At 39.0% G+C, this 13,445-nt stretch overlaps 1 protein-coding gene across 4 annotated transcripts in view; it reads left to right on the forward strand.

Annotated features, from left to right (window-relative positions):
• LOC115210361 (dyslexia-associated protein KIAA0319-like protein) overlaps positions 1 to 13,445 on the forward strand; it is a 128,669-nt gene that overhangs the window by 61,850 nt on the left and 53,374 nt on the right. For 3 of the 4 annotated variants that reach the window (XM_029778923.2, XM_029778920.2, XM_036502324.1), the window contains one exon: positions 11,018 to 11,224. The exons of the other annotated variant lie outside the window; for it this stretch is intronic. In XM_029778923.2, coding sequence (XP_029634783.1) covers positions 11,018 to 11,224 — 207 coding nt within the window. The remainder of the gene's footprint in view (positions 1 to 11,017; positions 11,225 to 13,445) is intronic. 4 annotated transcript variants of the gene reach the window in all.

The raw sequence follows: 13,445 nt of genomic DNA on the forward strand, positions 1-13,445 counted from the left end.
TGACTGGATGCCTTTCCCAAATGCCAACCACTTTGCTGAATGTGGTGGGAGTGTTTTATGTCGCATCAGCACAGATGCCCTTATTTGGTGTGCAGTGGCACAGGTACTATCATGTGGGGCCAGCACGAGTGCTTTTGACATGGCACCAGCATAAGTCTCTTGCAGGCTGTTCTTCTTCAGCAGGAGGAGCGGCATTAACAACTCTGCTGTGGAGGTGGGGGTCGGTCTTGTGTACAGCAAAGCACCAGTCCTTTGTCATCTCCTCCATTAAGCTATATATATATATATACATACACACAAGCAAAACGCACCCCCATCTAATGGACGGTGCTGAGTTGTCAAACATTTAAACCAAATGCACGTTCCCACGGCTTTATCGATTGCATTCACACCTGGAATTGGTTTTTTTCAAGACTTATACATGCCCTGATACCGTCGGTATCTACACATCAAATTTGAGTGCAATCGGATGGAGGATGCCCGAGATCAGAGAAGACACACACACAGACAGACAGAATGGATTTTATATAATAGATATATTCTTTGACCCCCTTCGGTCACGAATGACCATGGGATTGCACCTAGAAAGTTACCCTCCAAGGCACAAGCCTGGGCAAGTTTGGTTATGGAAGGCCAGCAGTCGCCCATGCAAACCAGCCTCCCCTCTCTATGCCACTGATGTTATCCAAGGGAAAGTCAAAGGGGCCGATACAGCTTGGAACTAGTGACGTCACAATTCATTTCTTCAGCTGACTGAACTGGAGCAACGTGAAATAAAGTGTCCTGCTCAAGAACACAACACGCAGCCCAGTCCAGGATTAGAACTCACAACCTCAAGGTCAAAAGTTCAACACTCTAACCACTGAGCCATGTGCTTTCACTCTCTATCTCTCTCTCTCTCTCTCTCTATATATATATATATAATATATATATATATATATATAATATATATATATATATACACACATGGCTCCTTTCAATTTCTGTCTTCTAAATCTACTCATAAGGCTTTGGTCAACTCGGGGCCATATTAAGAAGGTGATTGCCTAAGGTGTCGATCAGTGGGACTGAACCTGGAACTGTGAGTTTGGGGAGCGGACTTCGTATAGCCATGTAAGAAAGTAAACATTCATACAGATACACAAATTTACACACACACACACACACACAAGAACGAGAGAGAGGAGGTCCATAGAGTTTGTCTACCAGTTCCATTCTGAAGTTAAGGCAGCAGACTCTTGTATCAAGTTCCACACTATTCAATGAAGTGGAACTGAAGACCATATGGTAACGAAACAAAGTCTGTTGCAGCTGGAATATCTTTGATCATAGGTTTGTTGGATCAAGTTTGACCTGGGGTTAAACAGCAAAACTAACAGAGTAGTGAAAGACCTAAACAGCAGAAAGTTTAATCATAACTGATTGCAGTTCAATGTGGTGGTCACAGATGGAATGATTACTTAGACTTAGTTGTTCCTATATGGACACCTGGTTGTTGGTTTTCTTGAGACACTTCCACACCAGCCACTGGTCAATGCCAGAGCTGCTCTTGCTTACTGGTACAATTGAAATATCAGCTGTCCAAAAGTATTCTAGCATGGCTGGACTACTTTGTCTTTTTAGGAGTTCCTTGGATTGATGTTACATTATCGAATAGTCTTTCCTTGTTTAGAATGGAAATGTAATCTGATGAGTTTTGGCTGCTGTTTCTAGCACATCCAGCAATCACACAAAGGCTCTGCTATAAGTTCATGTATCATGTTGGGGGTTGAGAATATTGGTGGTGATGGTAGTGGAAGGGTGGGGATGGTTGTAATGTTTGTGTGGAAGTTAATGGTGGTGGTGGTGTAAAGACAATAGTGTAGTAGTAGCAGTGGTTGTGGTGGCAGGGTGAGTGGTAGTGTTTGTATGGAAGATTGGCTGATGATGGCATTGGTGGTGGTGATGTAGAATTGGTTTGTGAGGAAGTTGGCAATGATGAGGGTTGCTGTGGTAATGGCATTAGTAATGTGCAGCGCTGTCTGCAATGGCGGTGGCAAGGAAGAAACCAACCGTTTTGCAATCAATAATATAATCAATGGAATCGACCAAATCTGTGTCCACATTGGGAGAAGAATGGGTGTTAGTAAAGTGTACAGCATAGAAAGGTCAAGTGTCCAATGTCATTTGTGGTGATTTAAACCTGTGAAAGGTCAGCTGTCCAATGTCAGCACTGGTCATCTTTGTGGTCCAGGTTGGGTGGAGGTATTAGTGGAATCTTTGACCGTTTCTTATTGCACCTTGATTAGCTTTGATCCAGCAGGCCTACGATCAAAGAGGTCAGATTGGCAGGGTCATTTAATAGTGATGGTACCCCCCCCATTATTTGACCTTTGTCAAAACAACCCCCTTTTCCCCCAATACCTGCTGCAGGCCCCTCCCTCCCCTCTCCATGCTCTCTCATTCTTCCTTATGCCACTCTCAGCTTCTCTCACTTGCTCCAGTCATGTCTTCCCTATCTCTAAACATATCCCCTCACACTCTTATGGAACAACCCCCTTTATCCCCTCTGTGCTACTTATATCTCTCTCCCCCACACACTGTTCACTGTGGGTGGGCCCCAATATATCCCCTACACCATCTATTTCTCTTTCCCTCTGTGTCTCTATCCTTCTTTCTCTCTCCCACCTTTCTTCTTCTGGGGGTAGCCAAGTATCTCCTCTATAGTCAGACGACTATCTCTGTCCCTTATACTCTCTCACCTGGCACACAGTCACTTCTGTCGGTTCCACCCTCCCTCTCAACTAAGAAGTCTTTGTCTTGCAAGTTACTTGGGGACCCCACTGGTGCTGGTGCCGTGTGAAAAGCACCTGTTTTGGTGTCACATAAAATGCACTTGTGCCAGTTCATTGTGAAAAGCATCCGGTACACTCTGTAAAGCAGCCGGGGTTAGGAAAGGCACCCTGCCATAGAAACCGTGCCAAGAAAACCTAGTGCAGCCCTTTGGCTCACCAGCTCCTGTTGACATGTCCAACCCATGCCAGCATGGGAAACAGACGTTAAATGATGATGATGATGATGAGAATGCCTTGCAGTATTTGTTCCCATTCTCTACACTTTGGGTTCAAATCCCAGCAAGGTGAGTTTTGCCTTTCATCCAAATCCAAATTGGTGACTGAGCAAAGTCATTAGAAGGACTTGCACTATACAAGCTTTGCCACCTTGGATAGACATTGGTGGCTGAGAGAGGGGAACTTGCATACATGGCAACTGCCCAGCTTCCCCATCTTTGAACAGAAAGGTCTTGTCCAGGGCCCTGCCCATCTATCTCCACCTACACCTTGCACATATAAGGTCAGCCTTGATCAACAGAGACTCCAACAATGGTTTCAAATTCTAGCAGAAAGCCAGCAACCCTAGAAGGAGGCTGATAGTTGATTACATCAACCCCAGGATTTGGCTGGTCCTTTAGTTAATTGTCCCCCAAAATGATGAAAGGCAAAGTCAACCCTGGTGGGATTTGAACTCAAAATGTAAAGAGCCAGAAGAAATGCCACTAAGAATTTTATCTAACAATGATGAGACATTCCTGCCATAGCCACCCTGACTTTTTATCAGGACTCAGTTTATCAAATCCCTACTTGTTTCTTAAAGGTACACTACATGGCTTGAGTAAGATTTGGTTACTATGCCTAGCAGGTTGAGTGACCACATATGCTTTCTAATTGACATGCTCCTCCACCTACTGTTTGTGTCTCTGACCCCTCTGCCTTCAGCTGTTGATATTGTCAGTGGGTCCCTCATGTAAAAGTGCCATGTGTCACTCCAGATTTTCTACAGCTGGATTCTCTCCCTGTTGCCAACCCTCACCAGTTTCCAATCAACGAAATATTTCCACATAACTAAATAGGTCTTCAATGGAAGCTTGGAACTGAAGGATGCTGGTTGTGTGAGTTACTCATTTGCAACAAAGAACTCCTGTTTTTTTACAGAAACCTTCACCACCTGAATGTTACCAAGACATTAAATGACACAAAAATTGTTTTAAAGAGAGAATATATTCACATAAAAAAAATACATATATAACAACTTATTATTTTGAAAATTGTGAATGACAATTTTTATTTTTTATAAAATAAAATTTTGTTAACTTTTATTGAGGATGATCTCATGGAACCCTGGGGGTTGCTCAAAACTCACTTCTGGAAAATACTACCTTACACTTTTCCACCCTTACATTCCCCCTACACAACATCGCACCTACATGTCCCTTATTTTATCAATTCTAAATATACCCCCCTTCCTCTACTCAGTCTAATACTAACAAATGCCAGTCCTTCCCAAAAATAGTAGGAAAATTTTCCCCATTTTTCCCCCTTTTATTAACAAGAAAACAAAATAGTTTGCATCCATTGAACTCTTTCTCTCTTCACCACAACACTGGACAAATCTAAAACATTAAAAATATCTTATATTAATTAAACATGGTAATTTTTATTCAATCCCTTATCACCTGTTCTTTTGTTGATCATAATTGTTAAACTTCTGCTTTCCCATAGTGGCACAGGTGGGACGGTTTGACAAGGAACTGTTAAGCTGCTGGGTTGTGTCAAAACTCCAGTTATCATCTTTGGCATGGTTTCTACAGCTGGATGCCAACCACTTTGCAGAGTGTATGGGGTGCTTTTCCATGCCACTAGCACCAGTGAGGTTGCCATGAAACTTGCAAGACAGAGTAGAACAGGTGAACAGAAAAGAGCAAAGCTCTCACTACTAAGAGGAAGTATTTGAAAAGGGGCAAGGTAGAAGTGGGTGGCTGTGTGCCAGGTGTTGAAAGGCTGAAGCATGGGAGCGGAACAAGCACAGGTGTCCTGCTATAGAGGAGATATACGGGTGAAGGAGATAAAGGGAAGTTAGTGATGGGCTACGAGAACAAACTTTCAAGGTGTTTCCCTTATAAAACAACATACCACAAAAACCCTTGAAAAGACCCCAACAAATACCTTTCAGTCAATGTCTACACACACCAACACTGCCTTCTGCAGAGAAAAGAGACTTTTTAATTGAAGATAACGAGCCTTAATCAGCATAGAATCAACTACTTAATCTAGGCAAATATTTACCTATAAAATATAGTCAGGTGGCTCCATAGAAAGATAGTTCTCACTTTGATTGCACTTGATGGATAATTCTCTCTCTCTCTGCTGTGATCAATAAGAGGTCAAGTCAGGTGAAATCTTCTGCGTATTGATTGATCTGCAACTCAAAGCTAAGCTGTTGTTTCGTATTCCCCACCCACTTTTTTTTTTAGTCTCTTTCTCCAGCGATTTTCTTTGCAAATCAGGCAGTGTTTGTTCTGCCTACAATGTAGATAAGACTTGTACCACACGTGTCACAACATTAATTATTCTCTTCTTACATACACACACACACTGTATAATGTTTTTATAGGTATGCATTTTGAAATGTGTGTGTGTGTATATATATATATATATATATATATATATATAAAAAATGTATTTTATATATGGGCGTGTGTATGTATACATATGTAATGTATATGTATTTTATATATGGTTTATATATATATATATATATATATATATATATATAAAAAATGTATTTTATATATGGGCGTGTGTATGTATACATATGTAATGTATATGTATTTTATATATGGGTTTATATATATATATATATATATATATATATATATAAAAAATGTATTTTATATATGGGCGTGTGTATGTATACATATGTAATGTATATGTATTTTATATATGGGTTTATATATATGTATATATATATATATATATAATATATATATATATAATAAATATAAGGGTAGCAAAATATTCTCCGCTACCAGCGGTCCAGTGAGAGAGAAAAGGTAGTCAAAGACTATATAATATACATTCAAAAATATAAGGAATGGCCATAATAGGACATTCGACTCACTAGAAAGAGCAGCCAAACTCAAACCGCTAATAGTTGTAATTCTGAAATTGAAAGAGAAATAAAAACGTTTACCCTTTCATCTCTGCAGAATTACAACTATTAGCGGTTTGAGTTTGGCTGCTAGTGAGTCGAATGTCCTTTTATATATATATACACACACAAGCACATTCACATATAAAATATATATATACAATACATATATGCAAGTGTGTGTGTTTATATACAAGCATACATGTGTGTGTGCACACTTGGCAACCCTGGTTGCCTACCGAGGAACATAAAAAGAACTTTCTTTTCAACTCATCTTTCTTTGATAAAGAAAGCAAAATCCACACCCTTCCGACTCAATAAACTACGATTATTCCTGAAAGTTTTTTTTTTTTTTATATTCTCTACGGATTGCTTAAAGCTGACTTTCTCCCTACACCTCGATCCCTGGATCTTACATCTATCTATCTATCTGTCTGCCTATCTATCTATCTATCTATCAATACACACACACACAAGTAGTAGCATGTAATGAATAAATGTATACATGTAAATGATAGAGACCCCCTCCACACACACACACACATGCACAATAAGAAAAGAGAAATAGAGAGAGAGAAAAAAGTGGGGTTGGGGTGGTGGCAAGAGCGAAGTGTCTGTAACAAGCTTCACAACACCTGGCGATCAGGTATTTCAAAGTCAATGAAGTTGACTCTTTCTTCAAGGCTTGTATTGAAAGAATCCTTTTCTACAGAGCTGAAACCTACACTTTGAAGAAAGAACTTCAAAGACACCATGATGGTACACATGCTAAGATTCTCTTAAGAACTTGAAATACCTCATGGTGTGAACCAAAGACCAAAGTGGTCAGCTATGGAAGCATTCCATCCAACTCTGCTATTGTTACAAGTTAGATTTGGCTGGCCACTGCTACTGTGCTGAATACCAGGTCATAGGGATTGTTATGTTGTGGAGATTTCTGCACTCTGAGGATGAAGGCCACTTAACTACATTAGGGTTTTGGGGTTATTAGCTAAGACGTGCAACATGAAGTTGAGAACCAGCCTGAAGAAATGAAGAAACAAAGATTCCTGGCACGTCTTTGTTGCTGCCACTACATTGTTTAATATCTGTTGAGTCTGACTGTGAATATGACTTTTGGCGTTTAAGAGGCAATCACATTGGACTAATTTTGGTTAAGTTAGTTTTCCGTGCAATTAATAATGAAGTCATAGATTACTAAATATCCCTATGATGATGATGATTGTGTGTGCGTGTGTGTAGCATTTCTCGTTTAAGCACCCCATATAACCACTGACAACTTTTTTTTAACTTTTTGGGGAATTTTCAGGAAATTTTTGTGAATCTGTGTTCTGCACTCAGGAATTCATATGATTATGCAGGAAAAAAAAATTGTGCATGAGACTTAAGGGCAATTTAGCTGTTATTTTTATTACATCTCACAACCACCTGATACCCTCCTTGTTTCTTTGTCACTCTGACGTATGTTTTTCAATATTTTTCTTGCCTTAAACTCATTTAATGGAATGATGATACACCTAAGGGTGGTCCATCACTAGGATTTAAGCAAAAAGTTTTGACTGTCCATATTTTAAACTCTGATTTAAAAAAAAAAAGAAATAAAAAAAGCGTGGAACTTTTAGGATTTATGAGGGAGGGTGTTTTAAATTTTCTTAAAATTTTCTATTTTCATAATTGTGTGAACCCCTGCATGTAGAACACAAAATCACAGAAATTTTCTGAAAATTCCAAAAATAAAATAGTTACAAGAGGTTATATGAGGTGCTTAACCAGAATGCCTCATTATGTATATATATATATATATATATATATATAATCTGTAAATGTAATATGTGACAATTATTCAGTAGCCATGATAAAACTCAGATTTTCGGATGCCGAGGTGAAAATCTACGCTGCCATCTCTTCAGTTATCCGGCCAGCAGAAAAAGTGCTATGAAAATTGACCATTATACAAAGGGAAATTACTGTGTGATTGACCGTTATTAAGACAAAAGAGCTATTAGAATGACCGCTAAGTGAGGGAAGGGAGTAAAAGTAAGGGGATAAAAAGTTCATAGTATTCGCGTAAGCGTGTATGTTCATACCTACACCTGCACGCCCGCACACCCACGTGCATGTGCCTAAAAGTATACATTCATCCACAAAGAGGAGCTTCTTCCAGTTTCTGTCAAGTAAATCCACTTTGGTTGGGCTGAAGCTTTTGTAGATTACATTTGCTGAAGGTACTGTGCAATGGAATAGAGCCTGAAATCACTAGCTGGGAAGCAAGATTATTAACCATTCGGCCATGTCTGCCTCTTATTAATACAAAAAGTTCTTTTATTAAGCTTCTCCAAATTGTTGATTCTTTCCTAAATTTTTTTAATGATTTTGTCCCAAACAAATTTTGAGGCCACTGAAGCATAAGGGACTGCAGAGAAAGAAAAGAAGGGACCCTACAAATTCAGAAGGCATCGATTTACAGAAAGCTTAAAGGATTGGATATTCAGAGACCAGAGGAAAACAAGATGATGGTAGTGAATTCCAGAGAGCAGCAGTTTGAGGAAAGAAGCTATTTCGAATAAAAGGACTTAGGACTAAGAGGAAGGAATCTAAACAGAGAAACGATGTTCCGGGGAAGAGAAGGCAGGTGACAAGTTTAAAGGTGTTGACAGAAGGTTCTAGATTAGAAAGTTTATCATAGCTATGAGCATAGAAATAATTGTAGAAAAGACACGCTGAATCAAAGACTCCAACCTGGTAAAAAGAAAAGGACCCACCAGCAACTCAATTCTGAATTTGATGGAATTAATTCAAATACAAAAACAGTGTTATTTCATGAGATACAACAAAAGAGTTTCTATGCTGGTGCTGTGATGGGTGGCTGTTATTTCCCTCACCATATTATCACTTCCATTTTCATGATGAAAATGTCATTGCTGCTCAAACTATCATAATACATTTCAAAATGATAGTGGCATATAATAATAATAATAATAATAATACATATAATATAGAGGTGCAGGCATGATTCTGTGGTTAGGAAGTTTGCTTCCCAACCACATGTTTTCAGGTTCAGTCCCACTGTATGGTACTTTAGGCAAGTGTCTTCTACTATAGCCCCAGACAGACCAAAACCTTGTGAATTCAGTAGACGGAAACTGAAGGAAGCCTCTGTGTGTGTAGATGTGTCTCTTTATCTTGATATGATGTTGTTGTTGTAAATGAATGAGAGTCACTTTCAGTATTCTTTGAAAACATGTCAAACCACAGTGAAATATTTATTACTCTGCTTGGAAATGGGTAGGACTTGGCAACAGAAAAGGCATCTCGCTGTACAACTAATCTGCCTCAATAAACTCTGACCAATGCAGGCATGGAAAAATGGACATTAAAACTATGATGTTAATTATTTCTCTTGGGGCCACAGAATGTTAAAAGAATTACTTTTGGTGAGGAATCGTTTAGTCACCTGGATAGAATAGCAGTCGATGCTTCACATGAATATTATTGGTTTTTAATTTTCAGAGTTGATCCTAGCAGCATTTGAACTCAAAGTATAGCCAGACGAAGTTAAACAAAATTTGTCAGGTACTCTAATTATTTCAAAAATCACTTTTCTGCTTCCAGTTCTGACCTACGATCACGCAACGTAATCAATAGCCAGAATCAATAACCTTTAATCAATAATATGAATACAGTGAAAGACAAATTAACGAAGAGATTAGTGAAGTCAAATGTAACGGAAATAAACAAAAACGAAAATTGAACCAATAAATATCTGATTGTGTAAAAACAGAAAATAACGATTGGGAATTTGTGGTGATCAAGTTAAAGGGTTAATGATGTGTTAATACATCACTCGCTCTGCCCTCTGCTCCCAACGAACATACTTAACTCTCAGCAATTAATCTAGTTTGTGTAATGAACTGTAAATTAGTTTAATGATTTATTGTTGTTGTTAAGAAGCAGGAACATAATTGCACTGGTGGGTGGTGAGTTCAAATCCTTTCATGAAACTGGAGAATGTCATGGGGGAATTTACTGCCTGAAACAACTCTCTTAAATCAGTACACCTGGTTCGTCGCCATCGCCCCTACCCCCACCCCTGTCCCCAGTTATCATCCATACCACTACTTCCGCTCCCATTACTACCATCATCACTACCACTACTATTACTATCATATTTGTTGTTATCCTCATCACTGCTCCTGACACCTCCACCACCACCCATAAAGGTAAGGTATCATTGGAAAATGGTCTTCATGTAGTGATTCTGTGGCACATTACAGTGCTATGGTTTCCAGTTGCCTTCTCTGGACCTTAATGACCAGTTGGAACTTGGTCTCTACAAACCAATGAATCTCATAAATTTTATTGTGCTGTTGTTCATAATGGTGAATTGATCCTCTTATCCTGCCGTTTCTTTTGCTGCCAGTAAGTTTGGGCCATTTTCAGGTTTAAGTATCCTAGTTCTTGACACAATGCAGCAAACATGTGCAACATGTGTTCTAGCAAGAATAGAACGAGTCAGTTGGGTTGCAGACACTGTTTGGCCGCTGATGGTTTAGCATGGCCGACTGGACATTCAGCCTGTTTTGGTAACAGTACTTTTTGGCACTGATGCTAAACATACACACACGTATATACAATGGCTTCCTCACAGTTTCTATTTACCAATTCACTCACAAGCATATTGGTTGGCCCAGGATTATTGTAGAAGACAGCTGCCCAAGTATTCAGGGTACTGTGCAGTGGAACTGAACCTGAAATCAGGTGATTACAAAGTGAGCATCTTAGCCCCACTGTCATGCCTGCATCTGTAGTTAATCAAGAAAACAACATGGCTTGCTAATTATGGTGACCAGCTGTAGTATATGTCATACTGTTAATGAGGGTCTACATGTTGGGGTTGCCATATTGTGTGACATTCTTTTTTGTAGATACATACACACAACAATTACAGAACTCAAACATAAATCAATCACACACACACACACACACACACACACACACACACACATTGATGAAGATTTTGAATTTAGCTTTAATTTCTGACTTATTTCAGTCAAATCACAGACTGTAGAGTCCACTGAATCCACAAACAGCCAATCACCCAACAGCCAGTTTCACTGCCAAGTAAATGCAACCAATCAATGTGAAGAGAATGAGATGTGTGCAGCAATAAGCACAGATAACGGTGTATGTATCTGTAAACCTGGTTTCATGAAGAATCAGACAGATAAGTGCATACCGATTTCAATCTCTCAACCTGGTAAGTAATTTACTTAATAACTTCTGTTGCTTCAGGCATTGTTAGGTTTTATGGGTTGGTGGCAGGGTAGGACTTATAACGCTTTTCATAACCTTTGTGAGATTCCATTGGACCTTTTGTACATTCGTTATTTTCACTGAGTACATCATCATCATCATCGTTTAATGTCTGTTTTCCATGCTGGCATGGGTTGGACGGTTTGACTGGGGTCTGGGAAGCCAGGAGGCTGCACCAGGCTCCAGTCTGATCTGACAAAGTTTCTACAGCTGGATGCCCTTCCTAACGCCAACAACTCCATGAGTGTAGTGGGTGCTTTTTACATGCCACCAGCACAGGTGCCAGGCGAGGCTGGCAACGGCCACAATCGGTTGGTGCTTTTTACGTGCCACCAGCACGGAAGCCAGTCGACGCTGGCAACGGCCGCCACAAGTAATTTCAAACCTCAGTTTTTCCTGCTGGTTTTTGTGACCTCTGCAATAAACTAGTTCTTTTGTGTGGAGTATTTTGCCATGAGTCTTAACATCTTTTCATTTTGACCCCAATCTTCTAAATATTAAACCTTTTCTTCAGTTTTCCATTAAATTTTTTATCATAGCCAAAATCTTGTATGAATGTTTGTTTGCAATGGGACTGCTTTACGATCACCATAAATTCCACTTCCATTTTGGGATGATATATAAGGATAGATCAGACACAAAATGTGTTCTCTAGATGGTGTATATATACTTTATGGTTGATTCCAAACCCTTTAAGAGGTTCCATACTTCTGTGTATAGACCTCCTTATAATTACCAGTATACAGCAGTCTCTCTTTATATGAACATGATCCATTCTGGAGCCGTGTTCATTAACGAAATTGTTCATTACAGGAATAATTAAAATAACACAGATAAGAGTAATCTGTTCTTAGCCACACCCAAACTTTACACAAAGGCAATGTTTTATTTGTTCGTCTATCCATCATCACCATCATTTAACATGTTTCCTATGCTGGCATGAGTTGGATGGTTTGACAGGTGGTGGTCAACTAGGGACTGGCACTAAGCTCCATTGTCTGCCTTGGCATGGTTTCCACTCACTGGATGCCTTTCCTAATCCCAACCATCAATAGTAAAAACAGAATTCTGTGTGTTTGTGTCCATTTTTTTTTTGTTTTGCTTCTGTCATTCCATGGTTAGTCTTTCATCTAAAAAATATGAGAAATGTTATTATTTTCACTATAAAATATGAAAATTTGCAAGCTACATGAAATGTATACACAGACATTAACAAACTATTTGTACATATTCTCCCAGCCACTAAGAGGGGCGCATAGTTAACTTGTGGCTTGTTGTTCAAATTTCACTTTGTTGACTGAATATAATTTTCCTCAGAAAAATTGTTTGCCATACAACTTGTTCCTGCATTTGTCTATGCTCTCCCAGCGAGTTATACATTTTCATTGCCTGCTTGTTGTTCGTTGATCAAATTTCAGCTCAGTATGCAGTTTTAATTTTCTTCAGAAAAACTGTTCATTTTCCAAATTTGCTTTTTTAGAGAATCATTTGTATCTGGGTACCCAACCATGTATTTCTGTAGTCTCCAATTAACCAGTGATTGCCTTATTCAATTCCCATTTTGAGATCAAGTGTTTGAGGCATTTGTTCATAAAGACAATCATTATTATTAAACGTGGTCTGAAAATGAAGATAATTCACTCACTATTTCCACTCCTCAAATAATGTCTGTTTTTTTTTTCTTTTTCCTCTTCATTACAATGTGTTGTACCAGTTAAGTCATAAAAGTGCTTTGGCAAAGGTCACAAACCCATGAGATCTCAAAGCAAATAGGGGCAACACGCTCCTGTAATTACTTCTAGCTATTATGTTTTATGTAAAAACTATTCAAAATATAGACTTTCTTGCACTACAGAATATAAATTTTTAGCCAATACTGTGTGTATATATATATATATATATATATATATATATATCGCCAACTCCAGAGCCGCATAACCAGCCCACTCAATAGTACTTGGATCGTAGGGTGACATGCTGTGCTTGAGGAGACCTATTGAGTCAAGTACATCAAAATAAAAATAAATGGAAATTGTAATTGCGATCCCCACGCTGGTGGCATGTAAAAAGCACCAGCTGATCATGATTGTTGCTAGCCCACTCTGGCCCTTGTGCCGGTGGAATGTAAAAAGCACCCACTACACTCTTCGAGTGGTTGGCGTTAG

This window comes from Octopus sinensis, linkage group LG4, assembly GCF_006345805.1.
Source record: "Octopus sinensis linkage group LG4, ASM634580v1, whole genome shotgun sequence".
Lineage (NCBI taxonomy): Eukaryota > Metazoa > Mollusca > Cephalopoda > Octopoda > Octopodidae > Octopus > Octopus sinensis.